The sequence below is a fragment of the Colletes latitarsis genome, chromosome 2, assembly GCF_051014445.1.
Source record: "Colletes latitarsis isolate SP2378_abdomen chromosome 2, iyColLati1, whole genome shotgun sequence".
Taxonomy (NCBI): domain Eukaryota; kingdom Metazoa; phylum Arthropoda; class Insecta; order Hymenoptera; family Colletidae; genus Colletes; species Colletes latitarsis.
Genome location: NC_135135.1, coordinates 27,510,188 through 27,533,380, shown reverse-complemented (window position 1 = coordinate 27,533,380; position 23,193 = coordinate 27,510,188). Strand labels below are relative to the sequence as shown.

The 23,193-nt window shown below is 34.8% G+C and overlaps 7 protein-coding genes across 12 annotated transcripts; 5 read left to right on the top strand and 2 right to left on the bottom strand.

The window, feature by feature from the left end:
* Window positions 1–41: 41 nt before the first annotated feature.
* On the top strand, window positions 42–3,250 carry LOC143351676 (uncharacterized). The gene is made up of 12 exons (XM_076783485.1): window positions 42–107; window positions 388–555; window positions 637–766; window positions 841–1,048; window positions 1,126–1,369; window positions 1,430–1,541; window positions 1,613–1,779; window positions 1,837–1,952; window positions 2,027–2,249; window positions 2,330–2,657; window positions 2,739–3,038; window positions 3,113–3,250. The coding sequence occupies exons 3-12, from the start codon at window positions 667–669 to the stop codon at window positions 3,232–3,234; spliced, it is 1,920 nt and encodes a 639-aa protein (XP_076639600.1). The 5' UTR covers window positions 42–107; window positions 388–555; window positions 637–666; the 3' UTR covers window positions 3,235–3,250.
* On the bottom strand, window positions 3,010–6,092 carry LOC143351683 (glycerophosphodiester phosphodiesterase 1). Its single transcript, XM_076783496.1, has 5 exons — window positions 5,757–6,092; window positions 4,738–4,913; window positions 4,457–4,658; window positions 4,141–4,370; window positions 3,010–4,035 (listed from the first exon to the last, which is right to left on the bottom strand). The coding sequence occupies exons 1-5, from the start codon at window positions 6,090–6,092 to the stop codon at window positions 3,894–3,896; spliced, it is 1,086 nt and encodes a 361-aa protein (XP_076639611.1). The 3' UTR covers window positions 3,010–3,893.
* Window positions 6,093–6,210: 118 nt separating this feature from the next.
* Mettl4 (Methyltransferase like 4) lies at window positions 6,211–14,447 on the bottom strand. Of its 4 annotated transcripts, none has more exons than XM_076783492.1 (7): window positions 14,157–14,447; window positions 13,713–14,077; window positions 13,203–13,377; window positions 12,940–13,111; window positions 12,656–12,878; window positions 11,803–11,943; window positions 6,211–6,344 (listed from the first exon to the last, which is right to left on the bottom strand). In XM_076783492.1, exons 1-5 carry the CDS (start codon window positions 14,445–14,447, stop codon window positions 12,688–12,690), a joined length of 1,194 nt encoding a protein of 397 aa, XP_076639607.1. In that variant the 3' UTR covers window positions 6,211–6,344; window positions 11,803–11,943; window positions 12,656–12,687. The 4 variants fall into 4 exon arrangements, with proteins under 4 accessions (XP_076639607.1, XP_076639604.1, XP_076639606.1 ...); XM_076783489.1 differs by having other exon boundaries at window positions 12,709–12,878; XM_076783491.1 differs by lacking the exon at window positions 6,211–6,344 and adding an exon at window positions 9,512–10,450 and having other exon boundaries at window positions 12,709–12,878.
* Window positions 6,484–8,859, top strand: LOC143351684 (40-kDa huntingtin-associated protein). 2 transcript variants are annotated; one of them, XM_076783498.1, is made up of 8 exons: window positions 6,484–6,622; window positions 7,078–7,364; window positions 7,457–7,503; window positions 7,580–7,782; window positions 7,862–8,063; window positions 8,126–8,228; window positions 8,299–8,417; window positions 8,490–8,859. In XM_076783498.1, exons 2-8 carry the CDS (start codon window positions 7,279–7,281, stop codon window positions 8,657–8,659), a joined length of 930 nt encoding a protein of 309 aa, XP_076639613.1. In that variant the 5' UTR covers window positions 6,484–6,622; window positions 7,078–7,278; the 3' UTR covers window positions 8,660–8,859. The 2 variants fall into 2 exon arrangements, with proteins under 2 accessions (XP_076639613.1, XP_076639612.1); XM_076783497.1 differs by lacking the exon at window positions 6,484–6,622 and adding an exon at window positions 6,826–6,955.
* On the top strand, window positions 9,117–12,634 carry LOC143351682 (UDP-glucose 4-epimerase). Its single transcript, XM_076783493.1, has 7 exons — window positions 9,117–9,500; window positions 10,564–10,813; window positions 11,365–11,478; window positions 11,557–11,733; window positions 11,871–12,051; window positions 12,150–12,431; window positions 12,493–12,634. Exons 2-7 carry the CDS (start codon window positions 10,568–10,570, stop codon window positions 12,585–12,587), a joined length of 1,095 nt encoding a protein of 364 aa, XP_076639608.1. The 5' UTR covers window positions 9,117–9,500; window positions 10,564–10,567; the 3' UTR covers window positions 12,588–12,634.
* A 223-nt stretch (window positions 14,448–14,670) lies between the features above and the next one.
* On the top strand, window positions 14,671–16,791 carry LOC143351679 (lariat debranching enzyme). Its single transcript, XM_076783488.1, has 5 exons — window positions 14,671–14,867; window positions 15,015–15,306; window positions 15,371–15,471; window positions 15,599–16,410; window positions 16,481–16,791. The coding sequence occupies exons 1-5, from the start codon at window positions 14,671–14,673 to the stop codon at window positions 16,561–16,563; spliced, it is 1,485 nt and encodes a 494-aa protein (XP_076639603.1). The 3' UTR covers window positions 16,564–16,791.
* Window positions 16,792–17,175: 384 nt separating this feature from the next.
* LOC143351675 (uncharacterized) lies at window positions 17,176–22,927 on the top strand. 2 transcript variants are annotated; one of them, XM_076783483.1, is made up of 4 exons: window positions 17,176–17,877; window positions 18,095–18,437; window positions 18,506–20,009; window positions 20,096–22,927. In XM_076783483.1, exons 1-4 carry the CDS (start codon window positions 17,701–17,703, stop codon window positions 22,077–22,079), a joined length of 4,008 nt encoding a protein of 1,335 aa, XP_076639598.1. In that variant the 5' UTR covers window positions 17,176–17,700; the 3' UTR covers window positions 22,080–22,927. The 2 variants fall into 2 exon arrangements, with proteins under 2 accessions (XP_076639598.1, XP_076639599.1); XM_076783484.1 differs by lacking the exon at window positions 17,176–17,877 and having other exon boundaries at window positions 18,312–18,437; window positions 18,511–20,009.
* Window positions 22,928–23,193: the final 266 nt, after the last annotated feature.

Sequence of the window (23,193 nt, the reverse complement as noted above, 5' to 3'; positions counted from 1 at the left end):
AGTTGTTCTTCTTTGATCCTCATTATCCATGATTGAACTTACGAAAACATTATTTTGTTTACATGCATCACCATTTAAATTGTAAAATTACGTTGCAATGTCAGACAGTAAGATATTTGTTATAATTTTTCATTCAGGAACAATTAAGTCCTTAATAATAATTAACTAAGATCGCAGCAATATCTTTAGTGTAACGTAAAATCTTAAAAGTTTTATTCACGTTCTGGTTCTAATTAATTGCAAAATGGGGAACAGAAAAATTATAAAACCATTCTACTTTTACTTATTAAATTAAAAGTGTTAATAGCATTATTTGAAACTTTTTATTTCTTTTTCTTTGATTTTATTTGAAACTCAACATTGCAAATAACACAAGATCTTTTTCAGATTCTATGGACTTGAACTTTTCTGTGAAAATGTTTAAAAGTACGAGTATTACAATCGAACATTACGTTTCTATATTATAATGCAGTTGAGAATTAAGGATTATAATGTCCATTGGAACTAGCTTAATTTGAATTCGTTCGTATCATTATTTCCAATTTTTATAAAAACGTAAGAAATTAATAAATAATGAAGAAATTTTTAATATAAATCTATAAAGAATAACAATATAATTCATTCCGTTTCTTATAGGTAGTTATTCAAAATAAAAAATATTTAAAGATGCAAAATATTATGCAATCTATAAGAGAATGTAATACCATTCGGTATACATCTTATAGAACAGCAGCAAAAATGCAAATTTTACACAGAGAACTTAGTAGTAAGTTTAATATTGCAATAGTACTTAGACATTGATAAGTTTGCAACCAGTAATGTTTTATATTCTTTTTATAGTGCAGTACATTCAATTGGAATTAATTGCTGGTGTCTTCGAACGTCATAGACTTTCAATTACAGAAAATTGTGTAAACTTGGATCCAAGCGAAATTGAAGATGTTCTCTCTGATATTTATTTTGCAGCATGTAAAGAAAATAATACTAATTTTGATATCGATCTTACAACGAAACTTGCTGTAAATTACATTTTAACTACGTTTGATAAGTATGTCATCGCGGATATTTTGTTGTTTGTACTTATTGCGTATTATTTAACTATTATAAATTTAATAAATATTATAGACAATGTACCAGAAGCGTATCAGTATTTTCCGTGAAAGTTGCTTTAATATTAATGAGCTCTGGAAGATTACAAGAGAAATATGGGTATTTCTACCAACAATTAGCAGACCACAATGCATGTTTGTCTAAAGCTAGTTTGCACACGTTATTAACAAACATTTGTAAAATTACGGAAATGCTTGGAGAAAGTGCTGCATATGGATATCAAAACATTCAATTACATGTTGACAGTTGTTTTTCAAAGGTATAACAAAATAATAATTTTTGAATATTTACTTGATGAGTAACCATTAAAATTTAATAGTCTCAAGGATGTCTTGGAGTCACTGAATCAGAGTTTGCAGCATGGATCATGCAAGAACCTCCTTTGCTTGTCTGGATAACAACATTTAATCGTATGAAATCTGCAGAAAACAGTATGTACTATGTTACATTTTAAAGTAATTTTAAATTTGTACAAAATTTACAAATATTTTTTTCTTTATAGTTACACATAATGTTAGATGCTCCTCCTGCAAAGCGTCAACCATTCAAGGACCACGGTATACATGCTTGAAATGTACAGCATATCATCAGTGCCAACAATGCTTTTTATATAGTAAAATATCAGGAAAACACAAGTTGAAGCATCCAGTCCGCGAGTTTTGTACCAAGGTATATTAATATCCCTTATTTTTTTTATACAGAATGTTACATGTAATATTTCTTCAGACTTCAAATCGAGAAGTAACAAAGTTAATTATTGAGTTAATAAGGAACAAATTGAGATTGTGTCCTGCCAGGTCGATCGAAATGAACATTGAGGATCAGACACCGCATATAACCAGGTCATTAAGCACGAGAAAAATATAATATAAAGCATATGAAAATGTTTAACTTCTGCTTTAAATATTTGTTATAGTAATGAGATATCGCATACCGACAACGAATCATTAAGGGGTACAATGAAAAAACGAGTTCTAAGTGACCCACAAAAAGAACTACAAAGCATAATTACTCATTTGGAACAAGAAAATAAAGAATTACAAATCGAATTACTCGATATACAGGGTACCAGAGCAGAAAGGCTTCAGCGTCACAGAGCTACTATCGAATCACAGTTACAACGGCTAAAATTATTAAAAGTAAATTGTTAATCGATAATTTATAGTATTACAAAAATTTTTAACGATTAATCTGAAATATTTCCCGAATTATTTCGTAGAAATATTTGTTTGCTGATAGAACTCACACACCTCAAGTGATCAATCACATGCAGAGTACACCTATGGTTCCACCTCTATCATCGAGACTAGCTGCTTTACCTATAAATTTTGAATTGAGTCCAATTATTCGACAAGAAAATATAGAACAAATCTCGAATTCGAACAATACGGATACACTGCAAACAAACAGTTTTAATCCAACGTTATCTGTAGAATGCGGTACCGAAGAAAACCACGATGTTATTTGTGCTGGAGAAGCGTCTACCAGCTCAAGTTTCAGTAACACGCTAGAATCTACTCGCATAGAACTCAGTACATGGATCGGAGGTACATTGTTATTATTAATTTGTATTATTCATAAATCTGTATAGACTATAATGTTAATTCGTTAAGATTTTTAATTGTTAGGAGCAAAGAGATCAGAAATAAGTCCTACCGCTAGTGGTTTCTCTCAGTGGTTAGGTTCTGCTGATTCTGGGTGCAAGAAAGAAAAGTATTCAATGAAAACTATGACAGCTGGCGCCGAAAACGAATCGCCGTTAATAATTTCTGAATCTCTAATGGGCATTCATAGAAATAATACACCATCCTCTCTTCAAAGGCCTGACAAACATTCACAACATAGTAGTTTACAAAATATTCAGGGAGACTTAAACGACATATTAGATAGATTACAAAATATGGTTGCTGATGACTGTTTACTCGACGGTAAGTTATTACATTCCAGTGATACAAATTGTTCTTATTATAAATAAATATTTTTATACAAATTATTATTGTAGATTCTTACGTTGCTAATGATAATTGTAAATTGAAACGTGCTACAACTGAAATGGAAGATTTGTTAACGGGACTTATTCAAGGTATGGAATCCCGTAAAAGTAAACTTACTACTATAGTGTGATAAATTTTTTAATCACAACCAGTGTTCTGCAATTCCAAAGTAAATATTTACGAAATAAATATCTCCGTCCGCGAAGTTAAACATTTTTAACTATATCTAATTGTAAGTTATCGATACCAATGTTAATGAAAAAAACACAGTATAAGTATGGTATGTAGAAATAATGTGCAATTCTGGCAATCGTTAAAATAATTTCATATTTTTCAAAAGATAGACATTTCACTTTTTATATATATATATTAAAGCATAAGCTTATGATTAGCTTAATAATATCAGTTCTAAAGTAATTAAAATTTGTGCATGTTTAAGTTGTCATTGAAAATTTCGTAACATTAGAATAAATTATGTTTACATAATTTTAAATGCAAGTTAATATAAAAGTTAAATATATTAATCAAAAAATTATACACAATAAAACAACGTGTTAATACAGAAGAGAATAGTATTTTCTTTTGATCGACAAGAATTAGTACCTATATGTTTAGAATTTAAATGAGAATAAAAAAATATTTTTATGTATAAAATAAACACCAAATTGTTGTAATAAAATATATAAATACAATTCATCATTTCGATGTATCGACTAGATTATTGAATTAAATGGTCTGCGTGCCAATAGTATAGAATATACTCATGTTTGTAGAATACACGATACAATACTACATATCTTTTTCATATAACAATGTATCTGTTAAATAAGTAACTTTAAGTAATCGCGAGAAATGTAATTTCTCTGATGGTAAGTTTACTGTCCATGCCATTACACGAATACCGCGATCATACCACTCTTGTACAACGCGCCTAAAATAAATGTACAAAAAATATTTTCCTTCTTTACGACATTAAACTTAATAAGATATCACAGACACATGCTATCGTAAATAATGTAGAAATTTGTGTACATACTGGCTGAGTGTGTCTTTGTGTAATAAAATAACTGAAATGCCCACGATATAGTATACACAATGGAAAACCGCCCATTCGTATAAACGATTTAATAAACAAGCTGCCATGTGTTTAAATGGGTTATTATATCGTGCTGGCCCGGGACCATCGAAACCTGAATACGAAGTTCTTGAAAAATATTGCGGTCGCCATGCAAGGCTCCCCACAATTCGGGGTTCTTTTCTTCTAATCTACAATAAAAATCATCATTTAGTCAACCTAATATTAATCAGAATCCCTTATAACTTCATTTTTTATATTTTTATTTTTTTATTACCATATATACAACGATAGGATTAAAACTAGATACAATTGCTCTTTGAAACAGTTTTGGATACTTTTTATACGCATCTAAAATTGCTTCCACAACTTCGATTCTTGTATCTTTTATATCCATAATTATTCTTTGTTCGTTGTTCGAACACATTTCTAACACGTCATTAAGCAATGGAATTTTTTCATCATCGACAAGCTTATCTCTACAATAAATGAAAATTTATATTTAAATTTATGCCCTATCCAGAAACGGTTTTGCAATGAGAACAACAGTCGGTTTACTTAAGCGGGTAATTGTGCGTAATATTTAATGACTTTAATTGATCCCATGTCATGTCTTTAATAAGTCCAGTCTTTCCAGTAACTCTATCGATCGTCTCATCGTGAAATACTATAGGTACATTATCTTTTGTGAGCCAAACATCAAGTTCAACTGCATTGCAGCCTTTTTCTTTACTCTAAAAAATATGTTTCGTAATTGATTATTGCTCTACTTGTAATTTAATTTATAAAAAAGCAAAGGTGAAATTTATTTTGCACGAAAGCAGTAAAATCTCTCCTCATATATACTATATGTTATAGGATTGCTATAACTACAATATAGAATGAAGGCATTTAAAACAGGCTACTTGAATAATTTGCCTATTTTTGATTTTTAGTCAACTACGTTTTCTTAACTATGAATGACTAAAGGTCATTGAAGATGAACTGCAATGGAAAAATACTATCTTCAAGAAACTGATCAAACACCTTGGTAATCTACTTATTTACATACATACTAAGCTCTAAAGGGATTCAATTTTAACGAACTTTTATTAAGTTTAAAAAAACAAATAATAAGGGTCTGGTCTAACTAGGAAATCCATCAATGTTATAAACTTCTGTCATAAAAATTAGGTAACTTATTTAAGTGGTCTATTTTACATGCCTAACTCTGTATTAGGGCCAAGAGAAACATTGTAGGTATCTGCAGGCTGCATATTCCTCTTTGGTCCAGGTCTCAAATAACAATCAATATGCAAACGCCTATAATGTTATTCTCAACTTTAGTATCCTTATTTATTAGATGTAGGAAAGAGTTCTGAAGACAGACAGATCCTACCCAAAGTAAAAAAAAGGCACAGAACTCTTTTCTATACCTAATACATTACGAAAAAAGTAAGCAATTGTTCCTGTTACAAAGATACCTAGTATTCCAAAATAGCTAATAAGAAACATGTCGATTTGTTATTTTCTCCAGAGCAACTTCTAAGTGTAAAAAAAAAAAGAAACAAAAACCATTATTATATATAAGATTTTACATTACGAAAAGCTGTTAAGCTGTTCTCAGGGAAATCGTATCCTCCACCACGATGAGCCACCACTCGCATGCAAAATTGTTCTCTGTTATCGTGTTCCTTGGACACAGTATTATCTTTTTTCAGTGAAAGGGGATTCACACCAAGCACTTCCTGTACAATTTGTAAATTTGGTGGTGGAATCCTGGCTATTCTTAATCCAACTGTGATAACGACAGAACCCCAAACAATCCATGGTACGCAGAAATAATAAAAAACACTTATTAAAATGCTCCAGCTAGTTTGTAGAAATATCCACAAGAAAGCACTGTTCAAAATTAGTTCAATGAATTCATGCATCTTTTAAGGGAACTTTTAGTCTTGTTAACGGTTTCTTTTTACCAAAAAGATGCGAGCAATTAACTCTACGCATACAAAGACATTGATCATGATATTCTCATGCGACACTCTGTATTACTTGAGCATGTGATTCTGCACATTTTCGTAGGCACTCTTATAAACTTGGTAATCTATAATTGTTTAATGATAACGTTTATTTGTGTACACCAATATCTACACTCAGCCGAATGATAACTCGATATTTTCGCGCTCCTGAAACATAAAATATTCATTTTAGTAATACGTAGCTCAAATCTCGAAATTTTAAATTATCAATCGCGTAATTATCGCATATCATGTTCTATTAATTTTATTCTACCCTATGATGCAATTGACGATAGACGCAAGTATACACAAACACTTTATCGAGTTGTACTTTTAATCAGATCAAAGTTAAGAGCTATACATTTTCAAAATTATAGGTATCGTTACAATATGAAACAAAATATATCAGTTTCAACATTGAACAATTATGTACTCATTAAATAAAGGTAATAAGTAATATTTTCTGTAATAAAAATGCACACCCGATGTATCTTTCATACACTACATATTATCTTCTAGCTAAAGAAGAGTAAAGTTCTTATCTAGATAAAAATCTAAAATAATGAATGAAAGATAAATAATTTTTTATTTGTTACTGGTTGAATACAAATTAAAATTTGGATTATAGAGTGATGTTATATTATACGTTGTATGAAAAAAACAACGCTTATCCAAGTAACTGTTCGACCAATTAATTATTGCAAATAAATCGTTATACGTTTAATTCCATTCGGCATCTATCATGTAAAATACAATTCTGTCTGCTTCTATTTCTACATGTAACCACTTTTAGCTATTACATACCATTACCGTTTATTATCAATTACGTAGATACGTATACATAGGGTGTCCTAAAAAATACATATTTACGAGTTTAGCATTTGTTTACTTTTACTGACAGAGAGTACCGGAATCGAATAAAATAAAAAATGACACGGACGAAATAACCGTTTAACTAACTACAAATTGTTCGATTAATCAATATGGCATCCTAACAACTTTTAATTGTACGCATTCTTAACAAAAGAGATACATACGCGTGTAACCAATTACGCGAACCAAAGGGAGTGTTGAAAAAAAATTAAATTGAAAGTTTTGAAAAATGGCACATTTAAATCAAAGACAGATAATGGGAGATTCGTTGGATTTTTTGACCAAGTACCACGCTATATCTAATAAATTAAAAAAGTAAGCGTATCGTTAAACGACTGTTCGTTTCTTTTTCTTGAATAGTTCTATTCCCTCTTATAAAGATCCATTTGTTGTTAATTATATTTTAGACGTTTCATGAGGAACCCGAACGTCGCGGAAGCAAGCGATCAATTCGGCAAGTTACACAAAAATTTCGTAATGCATGCTTGTTAGAAATATGTAATTTAATATGTATAATATTTTCTTTGTAGGTGCCTTGGCTACCGAATGCGAACAAAAAGAATTATGGCAATACGCAGGCTTATGTTCATTAGCTGCAGCTAGATGCCAAGGGACATTGAAAAACATTTTTCCTGAATTAAATTTTTTAATAAAAGCAGGCAGAGAGTTTCTTGTAGCCGATAAGAAAGATAAAGACATAGGTTGCCCTTCTATAGGACAAGAAAATACACAGGTTTATTATTTGTTTTACTTGGATTCGTATGCAATAATATGAATTGTATAAAATTTTAAAGTTCTAATGGTTAATTCAGGCTGCCATAAGTTGTTTTGGTCATGCTTTAGCACGTTGCCAAACTCAACCGGGATTTAACACTATGTCTGCTGGATTAGCATTAGAATTGGCATTAGCTTTAGATTCAACTCCAGCCGGTACACAACAATTACGTAAGGCTATCGATATTTTTCCAACATCAAAAGCTATTAATACATTGGTTTCTTATCACATTAAACAAGGTAAATATTTATTTAAATAATTATAATCAATGAAGATCATTAATGAGAACAGTATTTATTAGGAGATTATGTATCTGCTTTATTAATTCTGAACGAATTTGTTGAATTTATTGAGACTTATGTAAATGCTGGTGCAAGAGGCAACTACAGTGTTATATTACATAGGTATAATATACAATCAAAAGCTTAGAATTATGTTGTAAATAAAGAATATGAAAATCATATTCATCTGTAGGTGTGAAGTGACCAGAGTACTTTTGTTACTTATACTTCAACCGTCGCCGCAAAGACTTGCACCTTCTTTGGCTCAAGCTTTAGAGAAATATGCATGGATAGAAGAAACTGCAAACAATGGTAAGCATCCCTCTACTTTTACTTTCAACAATTTATATATATTATAATGGATAAACTAAAACTATATTGCAGATTTCAATATGAGTGAAAATGAATTATTATTGTTACAATCTTTAGTATTAGCATCTCAGTCCCATGATTATCAAGCATTATTAGAACTGGAAGGTGAATTATGGCCCTATTTAAGTGCAGAACAAAAAGAATTATTGCACAAGTTAATACAAGTTCTAACAACACAGTAAAGTTTTTCAACTTTATTTTTTCACCAAATTATTCGAGGATCGATGGTGTTCTTAAAAAATCTTTGACGTGTTACGGGTAAGGCATGTCCGAGTGTATATTATTTCATTTCATTCAAATAACGACGATTTAATAACAATTTAGAAATAATCTACTTTATAGTGTACAAAATAAATAAAGAACATTTATTTACTTCGATTAACACTATATATTTGTTTATTTACCACTCTCTAATGTACAGTACATACACGCAATCGAAACCACGGACAAAAGCTAATAAATCATTTTATAATGTGGTCGTTTCAGTTTTATTTTCATTTTTATTTATTTATTTTCATAGTTAATCTAGGTTTGTTTGAATGATATCCTGAAAAAATTCGATTCATCTGCCTTTGTTTATTGAACGTTCTTATGCTAAAATAGGTTTCCTTGACGAAGCGAGTGTTGCTTAAAATTACATTTTTATGAGTCAATCCTTTACAAATCATCCAATGATGCAAGCGGTAACTGTCGGTCTCGTACGTGTGTCATCGTTCCTTCATTCTCGTCGCGAAGAAGGTAGGCAAGCAGAGAACTGGTGTCTGTGTGAAAGGAAGAACTTGTTGCGGCGGAAAGCAAGGGTCGAGAGGCTCGAAATACATAGTGTGCGTGTCTTCACAATGATACGACGATGGTGTTCTAGAAGAGGGGATGTCTCGCGTTCCACGAATATACTAAACTCTACTTTCCTATACCAGAAGACAACACAAGTGGTCAGGACGGAGTCGGTGATTACACGGCGCAACCTCGAACCCTTTGGTATTGGTTCGACGTATTTGCTCCTAAAAATCTTACGTTGTCAAGGTAACGATATATTGTCTTAAAAAATTATGCTCGACGCCTCTTTGTATACCGTGTATTACTGAACATACTTTAACAAAAGAGCTTGAACGATTTGCATAATAAAATCTAATGCCAAGTTGAAAGTGATCACATTGCCGCGAAAAAAAAAAAAATCGTAATCGTGTACAAAATAAAACTTTCACTCGCTATTTTTATGAAGTAACGAACATTAATGTAATCTACTTCGCATAATTTATTGTCGATTGAATAATAATGATCGCGAATCCTGTCTCTCGTAAGAGCAACAAATTTGTTTTCTTCTTCTTTCGATCGAAAACAGAATTGAATATATATTTTACTCGAGCATAAACGCGTAGAGCAAAGCAAGTGTTCGTAATGTGCCAAAAGTGTCTGATGAAGTTTGAGTACCGTTAAATACACCGGTTTAATAGTCGAACTTTCAATCATTTTTGTCTTCGCGCAGTGAGTAATAAGAATAGTATTTTCTTTTGTCGCTTTGTTTCCTATTTAATTTTCTGACGATGAATTCGAGTTAGAAATATCGCGTTGCAAGTTGAAAATATTGTTTATCGAAGATGCGTTCGATTCAAGGTGGTACTTGGATTTTATATAGGTATATTAATATAGGTATATTAAAAATCTAATCTCACGTGTCATAAACGTAATGATTTACCACGTGTTTTAATGACCTTGAACTCCACACAGTTCAAGGCAGGTGAATGTCCTAAGCACCTGTATATTTCGCGTTGCGCGTAGAACCATATTTACGAACAACTTTCGTTTATTTTAATAATTTTATACCGCGCACAGTTGAAAATGATTTATTTTCAATTTAAAAATATAAACGCGTCGAAGGTAATATCAAGTATTTGACGAAGGACGAACATTTCTATTCTCCCGTGTGCAAAAGAACCGTATAATTCAGCGTTTCTCAAACTGGGGTCCTCGAGCTGTAGAAGGAAGAAAAACATATTACATATGTTACTCTCGTTAGAAAACCTGTTGTAAATAATTTAGGAGAATCATACGCTATTTTAATATTTTCATTTTTTCGTTTTGATAGAAGTATGACCAAAGATTGGAAAACCATTTTCGTAACCGGGGGAGCCGGTTACATCGGTAGCCACTGTATCGTCGAACTTTTGGAAAGTGGATACGATGTTGTAGCAATAGATAACTTTGCTAATAGCGTAATCGAGGGTAGCGGTGAATCTGCAGCTCTTAAAAGAGTCGAGCAAATAACAGGGAAGAAAGTTACCTTCTATAATTGCGACCTCATCGACCGAGATAAACTCGAAGCAGTCTTTAATAAGGTAACAAATCGACGTGGCACAACTTGAGAAAAATTTTAATGGGAGATTCTGGAGGCCAAAACAAGACGAAAATCAAGAATATCAATTTCTTGACAGAGGCTTCGTTAAAAAGTTATTAACGTTTAAAGTTCCGTCAGTTCTGAATTTTTTTCTCGAAAGTGCGTAGGATTTCGGAGGTATGCGTAATGACCGAAAATGATTGTAATTGACCCCCGCAACCGAAAATAATTTTTTTAGAATGATTTGAAATTTTTCATTTTCGCCGAAAAATTTCACACCTTGAATTTTTTTCTAGAAAGTGGGTAGGATTTCGGGGATATGTTTATTCACCAAAAATTATTGTAATTGACCCCCGCAACCGAGAATAATTTTTCCAGAACGATTTGAAATTTTTGAATTTATTTGTTAATAACTTTTTAACGAAGCCTCAGTCAAGAAATTGATATTCTTGATTTTCGTCTTACTTTGGCCTCAAGAATCTCCCATTAAAGTTTTTCCCAGGGTGACCGAACACCCACAACGAAGTTCTAAAAGTAAATGTTACTTTTTAGCATAAAATAGATTGCGTAATTCATTTCGCGGCGATAAAGGCCGTCGGTGAATCGATGCAGATTCCACTACATTATTATCGAAATAATATTATCGGTGCTATTAATTTACTAGAGGTAAACAGCGCTTTGATAACTTTTCACGTTTACGTCGTTTCGTGTATTATGAAAATAAATAAAATTCACTGCTTCAAGGTAATGAAAGCTGCTGGATGCTTCCAACTAGTTTTTAGCAGTTCGTGTACCGTCTACGGGGAACCGAATGAACTTCCAATTACAGAGGAGCATCCAACTGGCAATATTACGAACGTGTACGGTAGAACAAAGTATTTTATCGAAGAAATGCTGAAAGATATATCAAGAGCCGAGAAGGTGCGTTTAACTGGCTAAATATTCAATTATTTGTAAAATATAATAATTATATATATATTTATAACTTACTTTTTACTTTTCGTTAACAAAGAATATGTTGCAAATAAAATGGCTATGTAGTTATTTTTGTTCAACAGAATTGGAACATCATTTCCCTCAGATATTTCAATCCAGTAGGTGCTCATTCTAGTGGCTTGATCGGAGAAGATCCTACAAAACCATTTACAAATTTAATGCCTTATATAGCACAGGTAGCTTTGAGGCATAAACCTGAACTCGTTATTTATGGAGGCGATTATCCTACGAAAGACGGCACAGGTACGTTTGGACAATTAATTATTTTTTAAACGCTACGTTACATTGTTTATTATTATAATTGTTCACGCAGTACCTTCGGAATATTCATTTTTTCATAGGTATACGTGATTATATTCACGTTATGGATTTGGCGGCTGGCCATGTGGCAGCTTTAAATGCCTTGCACAAACAACACTTGAGGTTAAAAATTTACAATTTAGGTACTGGCAAAGGTGTGTCTGTGCTCGAGTTAATCAAAACATTTGAGAATGTCACGGGAACGACAGTGCCGTATGTTATAGAAGATAGGAGAGAAGGTGATATAGTGTCAATGTATGCTAACACAGATTTAGCAGAGAAAGAATTAGGATGGTCGACCAAATACGACGTTGAACAGATGTGTATGTAACATAGTACTTTCATTCTGTATTTGGCGTATTTCTAATATTATTTTTAATATAGGTAAAGATTTTTGGAGGTGGCAAACAATGAATCCACATGGTTACCGTGCTACCATAAAAAATGGTATTAACGACCATGTGAATGGCACTTCATAATGGAATAATTTGATTACCATTCAAGCACGATTAATTTATAATGAAAATAAAAAAAATAACAGTAGTACCGCAATTTTTTGTTATCTCGTAAAGTTTAATCCTAATCGATCAATTTATTTACATCCATGTTATTGCTGTTTTGAGTATCTTTTGTCTCTTCTATGACTGTATATAATGATAAATGTTGAAATTTCAAAACTTCAAGGCCCCAACTTGTCCATTTAGGAAGCAAGTATCTTGCAAATATTTCTAAACACTTTGGCTCGTTTGGGAGATACTCTTGCAGAACTTCTAGAATTTTTAATAATGCCTTTATATAATTCCACACGTATTATTATTGATGATTCCTTACCTGTAAGAGGTGGTTTGTGAGAATGAACCGCGCTCGGAACACTTATTAACACTTTCCCATCAGGAATGTTTATTTCACCATCACTTAATACAGATCCTAATACTAGTAATTCGTAAGGCTGTTTACCGAGTGCTGAATTAAAATTACACGTTGTGCTTCCCGCTTGAGTGACCTGAAGTACGAATCAAAACTAAACATGTGTTGTTCAGATTGCAAATTAAATTTTTTCGGAATTTTCAAATTTTAAGTAATTATACGCTTACTTTAATCCAGTACCATTTTGCTCTATATGTAATGCCCCATGACGGAAATATATTGTGAAAAATACTATGCAGATGACTAGGAGCATTGGTACACCAAATTGCTACAAGTCCGTTTGAACATAATAATTTCCCAATTGGTATCCTGGCTAACTCCTCGTTGTACATCATTTTATAACTGTTTAATGTAAGAATATAAAACACAATTTACATAATATATATAGAGTGCGATTTATAGCAGATGGCTGTTTGCTATAACTATACAAAAACATATGATTCTGACAAAAAATCGTACACATAAAACAATTCTAGAATGTATCAATACTGTTTTAATATTGTGCAACAATAATTTTTTACGTCGAAAAGTTGCATCTAAAATCTTATTTACCCATATGGTCGCAAAACTGAGAACAAGGAAAACTTATACTATTATCAAAGTCCTTATTCTCGTTAAATTGTTCAGAGAGTTTGCTTTTTTTTTTTATTGGCTTATATTGAACCATACAAGATCACCTAGATTCTAAATATTTGGTTTTTTTTCTTCTTATGGACTTGTTCCACCAAGGAGGGTCCAACAATATAAAATCATATTGATTGTTTAATTCCAACTTCCTGGCAACATCGCTCACATCGTAACAATAAAAGTTACATTTTCTTGGGAACACATATTTCTGGTCTTGTGCTTCTGATATAATAGCTACATCCATATCATTACAGCCATAAAAGTTTTCCTCCTCCCCGGAAAATGTGTCCTGATAAAATTTTTGGGATGCCAAGCGTGCTGCTTCGTTATTATCACACATTGCGTTAGAAGAGAACAATCCATCTGCTTTAGCAGACGAAATTATTTGATCGAATGCTTGTTTAACATAATTTATCTACGAAGTACATGAACGTTAGTTGTCTGTTTTATTTAATATATTATTAAATTTGTTATTTTTAAATTTGTCCGTATACCTCTTTTAAATCTTCCTCCGGTAACAGTTTCGCCCGCTTTCTCTTCTTACTTCTATTTTGCAACGAAATTCCTTCGCGTTGATCGGATTGAGTTATTTGATTTTGACGTAAATATTGAGAATTTATTTCGAATAACGTTTCGTTAAAAATTAGTCTACACTGTGTATTACCGTTCTTTACGGTTTTATAAATATCGTTAAGATACTGTAAATGAGACACGATCCATCCTTCACCACTCGAAAAAATTAAGCTCATAATTGACTCAAATACAATTGAAATATTTATGATCATGAGCTACCTAAGTTTGAGCAAACATCATCGGCACAATCGTTGTTATGGCAACAGTGTTCGATTAAGCTAAAAAATGGCGGCTATGTCAGAGAGTTCTTAGTTAGGTTAAGTGATTGTTATAAGTACTTGTTTTTCTTAATATTTTAATAATTAGGTAATTGCGCGGAACGTAGGTAAATTTGTTGATTACCGTGCAAGTAATAAAGTGCATATAAAAATAAAGATGAGGATCGCTGTAGAGGGTTGTGCACACGGTGAATTAGATATTATTTACGAAACTATTCAAGAAATGGAAAAGGCTGACGGGAAGAAAATAGATTTGCTCATTTGTTGCGGAGATTTTCAATCTACGAGAAACTTGAGTGATTTAAGTTGCATGGCTGTACCTGATAAATATAAGGATATGTGTACTTTTTATAAGTAAGTTGCAAAGTTGTGGTTGTTAAAAGGGTTAATAGGTTTTAAGATTATGTATAAATCTTTCGTTATATTTTCGTAAACTTTCTCTCGAAATTTTTGAAATCTTCATCTGCATGAAACTGAAGTTAATTCTACGATATATTGTAGATATTATTCGGGGGAAAAAGTTGCCCCTGTGTTAACAATATTTATCGGAGGAAATCACGAAGCATCTAATTATCTTCAAGAATTGCCGTATGGTGGATGGGTAGCACCTAATATTTATTATTTGGGATATGCAGGTGTAATAACAATAGGTGGTATCAGAATTGCAGGGCTATCCGGAATTTATAAGGGTCAACATTTGATGCAGGGACATTACGAAAAGCCTCCTTACAATGAAAATACAATCAGAAGCGTATATCACATTAGAAACTTAGAAATATTTAGATTAAAGCAGGTAATACTTTGAAGAAATTTATTCTAATGTAAGTTGTTCATTGCATTGCATGTTTTCTTTATAGCTTAGTGGCAATATTGATATTTTCTTATCTCACGATTGGCCAGCAGGAGTAACTAAATATGGAAATGAAAATATGTTGTTGAAAGGAAAACCTTTCTTCAAGTAAGCTAATTATTCCCCTATTATCTATAGTAATTCCCTTATTACAGCTCAGTGTCGGTACACGATTTTCAAAACATTAACCGATACAGTTTATAACATTTCGAATGTGTTAAATTTTTTATTACAGAAATGATATTGAGAACAATATGCTTGGTAGTCCACCAAGTATGGAACTTTTAGAACATCATTATCCAAACTATTGGTTCTCTGCACATTTACATTGTAAATTTGCTGCCCTTGTTCCTGAAAAAGAGGGAACAAGAGTGACTAAATTTTTAGCTTTAGATAAGTGTCTTCCAAAAAGAAAATTTCTTCAAATACTCGAATTAGAACACGATCAAAATTTACCATTAAAACCGCATTATGATTTAGAATGGTTAACAATATTATATTTAACAAACCATTTATTAAGCGTTAAAAACGGTATTCATTATATGCCTGGGCAATATGGCAATAATAGATGGATATTCACGCCAACTGTAGAGGAAAAAGCAAACATTTTTAAACGATTCACCCGTAATTTAGAAATTCCTCTAAATTTTACACAAACTACAAAGCCGTACAATCCTGATGCTTTAGACGTTTCAGTCGAATCGCCAAAACTATTAATAAATAATCAAACTACACAGTTCTGTAACACCTTGGGTATCGATGATCCATCTGTTTTATTACAATTAATGAGTAACACAAAAGAATCTAAATCAAATGGATTGTTAATAGAAACATCGTATGAACAGATACCAGGTTCCAATGATATTTCTATTTCATTTGAGGAAGACAATGTTTTAAACTCCACATTCGATGCAGCGTCACCGTTAAATTTATCCCCGAAAAGTAATAGCGAAGAACAAGATGTAGAAATAAATAATAGTAAAGAAGCTTTAGATGGAAGTATGAATAATTTAACATCAGAAGTTAATTTTGATTGTATAGACGATGGTGAGTAACACACCGATTATAATATACATGTAATGTTATTTTAGTTGAAAATAAAATCTTTATATTTTAGGTAATAAACATCTTATACAAATTGAGCCAAATTGTAAGAAATTTAAGCGACGGAATTATTCTATATATTCCAATACGCTTTAGATACAATTTAATATTTTATTTGACAATTAAGTCTGGAATGTTTTCTTTCCAGTTAAAATATTGTTGAATATAACTGACTTTGATAAAATCTACGATAAACGAATCTGTACATAAAAATAATATTTCTCGTATTATTTCTTTTAGAAAATCATTTTCTATCGACAAGGAAATATTAGATATATAGTTGTATATCATCATTTTTTAAAAAAATAAATATACTTTAATTCATTGCTCGTCTCTATTACTATTACGATCTGTCAACTAGTTTTGACATGTGCTACCAGACAAGGTATAGTGCTAATTTACATTAAATATCTATTTTAAAAGCAGCTCGATTAACATTATAGTGTAGAATAAATTATGATCTTTCGTTGTTGCGTCAAACCTTACGATACATTCCTAATTGAAATGCCGTGTCGACATAGCGAACCAATGAAATTTCGGTCACGTGACAAGTTCTGTTTACATCCAACTTCATTTTCTCGTCGAATATACTTTACCTTTATATATACATATATATACGCTTGCGTGGATGCGTTACTTATTATTCTACGAACGCAGCGTATTCGGTCGAAACGCAAACTTTCATGTTCTTTTTCCTCCGGTTGTAAACATTATTCACAGCTCGTCCCAAGATGTGGCCCGTACGACTGCGATAGCCATCTATCGAGGCTGACGAACACTCGCTTCCGTCGAAACGTTCCGAATTAATTCCGAAACAGTGATCGTATCTTTCAGCGACGATGCTGAGGATGTAAAGCGAACCGTGTGAAATGTGAGCCGCGCGACGAGTATAGGGAGGCAAATAGTGTACGGACGAAAATCGTGAAACGGTGTATCTATAAGCAAAGTGTCACGATCGTGTGCATCCACGGCTAGATCGGTATCATTGACGAGGACACCCGAGAATGGTGTGGAGGGACGGTAGCAGTTAATTTTTAATCGTGGGTTCGGTGGCTTGTATTTGACAGATTGTTACAGTGCGGTTATTTGGGGGGTTGGGCAGGGGCGACGGTTGGTATCATTCTGGAGGGAGCAAAAGACGGAGCAGGGACTGTAGTCTGTAGTCTGCAGGCTGCGGGCTGCGGGCTGCGGGAAGCAGACACAAGCACGAGCCAGTAGTTCGCCAAACAAAACATGGACGCCGTAGAAATAAATGCGTCCGATTCCCCGCAAAACGTAGAGGATAGCATCGTGGCGACGGTAGAAATATGCCGCGTTTGCCTTCTTGGGAACCTGGTGATGCGAGACTTATTTCTAGAAAGTGAGGTCGCCTCTCTTTCCGCGAAAGCAATGAGCTTCGCCAACGTTAAGGTTAGACACGTAATTTGAGGTTAAGTTGAATATCACAAACCGTGCAAGATAAAGTCCTATTTGAGATATCGACTCAACACCGTGCGTGTTGTTCGAATTTCTCGTTTACGTTCTATTTACGTTCTGTGCCTTTACTTTATTTACCAATTTCATAGCTTCCCAGAACTTTCAGTTACGACAACGACATCGAATTAATCGTGTCGTTTCGTTGCTCTAGATGCTTCCTGGGGACGGTTTACCAACACGTGTGTGTTGCATATGTGCGGACAAACTAGAGTCCGCGTACGAGTTCAAACTGCAAGTGGAACAAGCCGATACAGTTCTCAGAGAAAGATACGTCACTATGAATATGAAGGAAGAGTTGTTCTTCAACGAGGTTGAAGTGCATCTCGAGTCAGGGGACCAAAATGGGGATATAGGAGAGATGCACATGGAACACGATTATCAATCTACCGTGGAGACTCTAGGTTCGATGTCTCGAGAAGAGAAATCTCTTCTGAAGAATCAATTGTCCTTACTGCAAGTGGAAAAGTTAGACGACCAAGAGTCATCTATGAGAGGTAAGTAAAAATTTTATAAAAGAGAAATTAAATTCGATTCGTAATACTAAAAGTCTTTTTGTGTTTAGAGCAGGATAATGGTCCGGTAATGGAAGAAGCGATCGATCAAGTGATAGTTTCGAAACATGGACACGAAAATTGTCCTAGTCAGGACGAGGACAACATTAAGCCTATTACCGATACGTCTCGAAGCGAAGCAACGTTGAAATACACAAGTAGCAATAGAAACTGCATAGAGAGTATTCCGACGATAGAACACGATTATATATTGCACCACGAATATATATTAGGAGACGAGAATCACCAGGAGCAGGAAGAGCGGCATCAGCAACAGTTAATTTCGGAAGAGTCATTTCCGCGCGATGATTGCGCGGAATATGTAAATTTGCTGGTCAAAGCTGCCGACGCGACAAACCAAGAGGAAGAGGAAGACGCGATCGAAGATGTAGCTGAGGACGCGACCGTGGACGAAGATGAAGAAGAAATAAAAAAATCGGATGTTAAGAAAATTAACGTTAAGATAGAACAAGATAGCGAGTGTCAAAATGAAGCGAGGAGAAGCAAACGTAATCAGATTCGACGGAACATCGAATCGACGCGAGATTCCGACGAGGAAAATTACTTCGAGAATTTGAATCTGAGCTCGCGACTGAAGAAGGCTCAGGCTTCTGATAAATCGGACCGGATCTTCTTCATGTGCTACCTCTGCGATAAAGAATTTTTATCGAAGAACGTCTTGAGAGAGCACATGCATTCGCATGAGGAAGTCAGGAGAGCGTTGTCTTTAAAAAAAACTCCGGAAAAACCGCAGAAACCTGTCAGCAATATTGATAAATCGCCTCCGTCCGGAAAGAGGTTGAACAAATGTCCTCATTGCGGTAAACAATACATATACATAATCTCGTTCAGTAAGCATTTGAAGAAACACGAGAGGGAGAAAGATGAGACGAAGGATGAACCGATGCCGTTAGAAATTTCGTTTCACGAAGACGAGCACAGTTTGGATCTCGACGATTACGCGGATAAGCAAGATTTCGATGCCGAGTATCGGAAAAGAGCTAGGAAAAACGACGATCTGAATGGAACAAAATCGAAGCTGGAGACTGACGAGATGGGGGAACATCAGATGGACGAGGACGGGGAGAACGAGGAATTGGGAAACGAGAAAAAAACGGACGACGGAGACGGGGAGCATAATAATTCGAAGAGAACCAGAGAACGAGAGGTACGGGGTGTACGCACAGAAATGTTTGCATGCGAAAAATGCTCGGAAAAATTCTATACTAGGCGTGGTTTACGGAAGCATGAGGTTTTGCACGCCATCCTTAAATGTAGCGTATGCGAGGAAGAGTTCGATTCGCTGGAGAAACTGAGGAACCATCGTGCAAAGCACGTGCTCGAAGGTGTGTTGACTGAGCAAGATTTGGAGGAAGATGCAGATTGTTCGGTAAATAATGAATCGGATAGTTATAAAATTGAGGGTAAGGAGAGGGAAGAAGGGGACCAAGAGAAACAAGAGGGAGAGGAAGTAGAGACATTGGAGACGGAGAGTGCATCGAAGAAAAATGTCAGGTAGGTTGAAGGACGAGATTTTTAAATATTTTGCGAAAAGGTTAGTTCGAACGAACCGTTTTGATAATGTGTATCGTCTTATTTAGAAATACGGAGACACACACGGGGACCGACTATCGTTGCAAGGTGTGTTATCAGCGATTCGCCAGGAAGGATCTGCTGCAGAGGCACGCCGAACAACACGAACGCGTTAAATCCTACAGATGTACACAGTGTGATAAAACGTTCGGGAACGAGCTTACTCTGCGAAATCATTTGATAGCCACTAATCATAAAACCTTCGTTCACGGGCAGGAGTACGATCCCAATAAGCGCATCAAACGTGTTGCCGCGAGAGCGGCGCAGAAGATCATAGATAAAATTAAAACCGAGGACGGTTTGGAAGATTACGACGAGGAAGAGGAGAACAAGTTGCTCAACCGTAACGCCGCCCACACGGATGGAAATTACGGTCGAAGTAAACGAGAGAGTTCTGCACAAAAGAAACACGTTTATAAGAAGGACCTGGAGTGCATGAGTTGCAATAAAAAGTGCAGTTCGAAGCAGTCGCTGTCGAAACATATGGAGCAACACGTGAAGGTCGAGAAAGCGGTCAAGTTGGAGAAGCAACGACAACCCGCGTTGAAGAAGGACCGACAAAGAGCGTGCATCAACGAAGGAATAGATGCGAACGAGACCATCAAGGACGACGATTACGACTCGGACTTCGAAAGCGGCTTGGATTGGCCGATGGATCATCACGAGTGCACGAAGTGCAAAAAACGGTACAGCACGAAGAAGTCGTTGTTACGGCATCAGCTGTTGCACGAGGAGCCGAACTTTGAATGCGATATTTGCAACGTTAAATTTTACCGTAAGGACAAGCTGAAAGCTCATTACGACAAGTGCTCGGAAAAGAATCCGGACCAAGTGAGAAAATGTAACATTTGCGGCGACAGTTTCGAGAACAACGAGATTCTGCGGGAGCACAGAGCAAAACATGTTACGGAGGGCATTCTCACCGAGGAAGACTTGAGAGACATCGAACCACGGCCAGAGGAGAAGAAACCGGGCGAGAAAATCGGTAGAAAGAGGAGGACGGATATCGTCGGCTTGGAATGTACAGAGTGTAACAAGCAGTACACGTCACGGAAAGGGCTTCTGCGTCACATTCAAGTGCACGAAGGGAAAAAGTACCTTTGCGACATTTGCCCGAAGAAATTCTACAGGAGGGAACATTTGAAGATACACGTGGCCAAGCATAATATGATAAAGCCGTACAAATGTACACGCTGCACGAAACGTTTCATCAAGGAGGAGCAACTGACCAACCATTTGTCGAAGCACGACCGAACCTTCAAGAAGAACAAAGAAACGGACAGCTCCAAGAGATTCCTTTGCGAGATCTGTTCGAAAAGTTTTACCCAATCGACGACGTTGATAGCCCATCTCAGGGCTCACAATGGTATCAAGCCGTACGTCTGCGAGGTCTGTTCACGGCCGTTCACGACAAACGCGTACCTAAAAATGCACATGAGAACGCATACCCAAGAGCGACCGTACATTTGTCAGTACTGTTCGCGCGCGTTCGCCAGAGCTGACACGCTCGCCAATCATTTGACGTCGCACACTGGCGAAGCCAAGTATCACTGTAAGTACTGTCCGAAGAACTTCCGTCGTTTGAAGTCCCTCAAGGAGCATGTTTTCATACACACTGGTCAAAGGCCTTACGCTTGTCCAACCTGCGACCGACGGTTCAACAACAACGGGAGCCGCTACGCTCACAGCAAAAGGTGCAAGCAAAACTTTGTTCAAAATCAAAATCGTGGTCAACCGTTGGCGCAGGTGCAGGCGGTTCAGAATCAACAGAGGGTACTGCAACAGGCAGCGCTTGGCCAAGGGCAACTGGTTAAAACGCAAAATATCAAAACCATTACGATCACCAGACAACCGGAACCTGTTTCCAGCCAGCAGGTTTCGCAACATCAGGAAATAATAATGCCCCTGATCTTTCCACTCACTGTCACTGTCGCCGACATAAGCGAAGAGGTCATCCTGCCCGAGGGAGCCAAACTGTACACGACGACTTAACTTGGCATTCGTTTCGAATGCGTGTTCTCGCATTACCGATCTTTCTCGACAGCCGATCGATCGTCTATCGATTCGTTTTCTCCCTACCATTACTCGTGCCCGATTTCTCTCGCGAAAACTGCGGTTTCTCCTGATAATCGAAACGAGAGAGAAGGACAAACGGCGAAATCGAAAAACATCCGAGATAACGTTTTTAATGTATTATACGTTGTATATCTCTGTTTATATTTAAATACGAGACAAGCCGTCAAACATATGGGAATGGGGTAAAAGTAGTTGCAAAACGATAAAAATGAAGGAGGATGGAAACGGGGGGTTTTTTTTTTATTATTATTATTTTGTGCGTTCGAATAGACAGTGTTTCTCAAGCTGTGATTTGCAGATTCCTGAGAGCCTGGGAATAATCCTAGCAATATTTTTATTTTATTACAAAATTCCAATTACGAAGTACTAAAAACGTAACGAAGAAAGAAACTTGGAAGCTAGAAATTTGAAAAATTAAGACTAGTTGAAACTTCTTGCATAATTTTATCAACGTTGTTTTATACTTACGACATATTCATTATTTTTTTATTTTAATTCTATTGAAAGTAAAGAAAGTAACAAATTTTATTAAATTTTTTGTTCGTAATGAATTTTATCGTACATGATAATCGAATAATGAGAATTCTTTAGTACTATTCGATAAACAAATTAGTTTATTATTTAATAGTATTGAATAAATTCCAAGATGATCAATGTAAATCTACCAATTTTTATTAATTTATTTTTGTACATTGTTTTAGTAAAGTACATATAAAAAGTTTGAGTTAAAAATATAAATAAATATTTAAAACACATAGTTTGTTTAAAAAAAAAAAAGAAGGATTTAAAATCTGTTTGGGTTAGGTTTTTGTACAGCACCGCGGAAGAGAAATATAATTAAAAATTAATAATTTAATTTTACTCTAAGTTTGTCAGAAATTTTTAATCGCGGATGGTGTCTGCGTAAAAGTTAAGTTTGAGAAACACTGAAATAGTGTGTAGCAAGAGTAGAATTTATCGCTCGAGTCAAACATCGTGTCTTTGGATCGCTAAAGTTCCTTCTAATTCTTTGAAAAATAGCACAAACGAG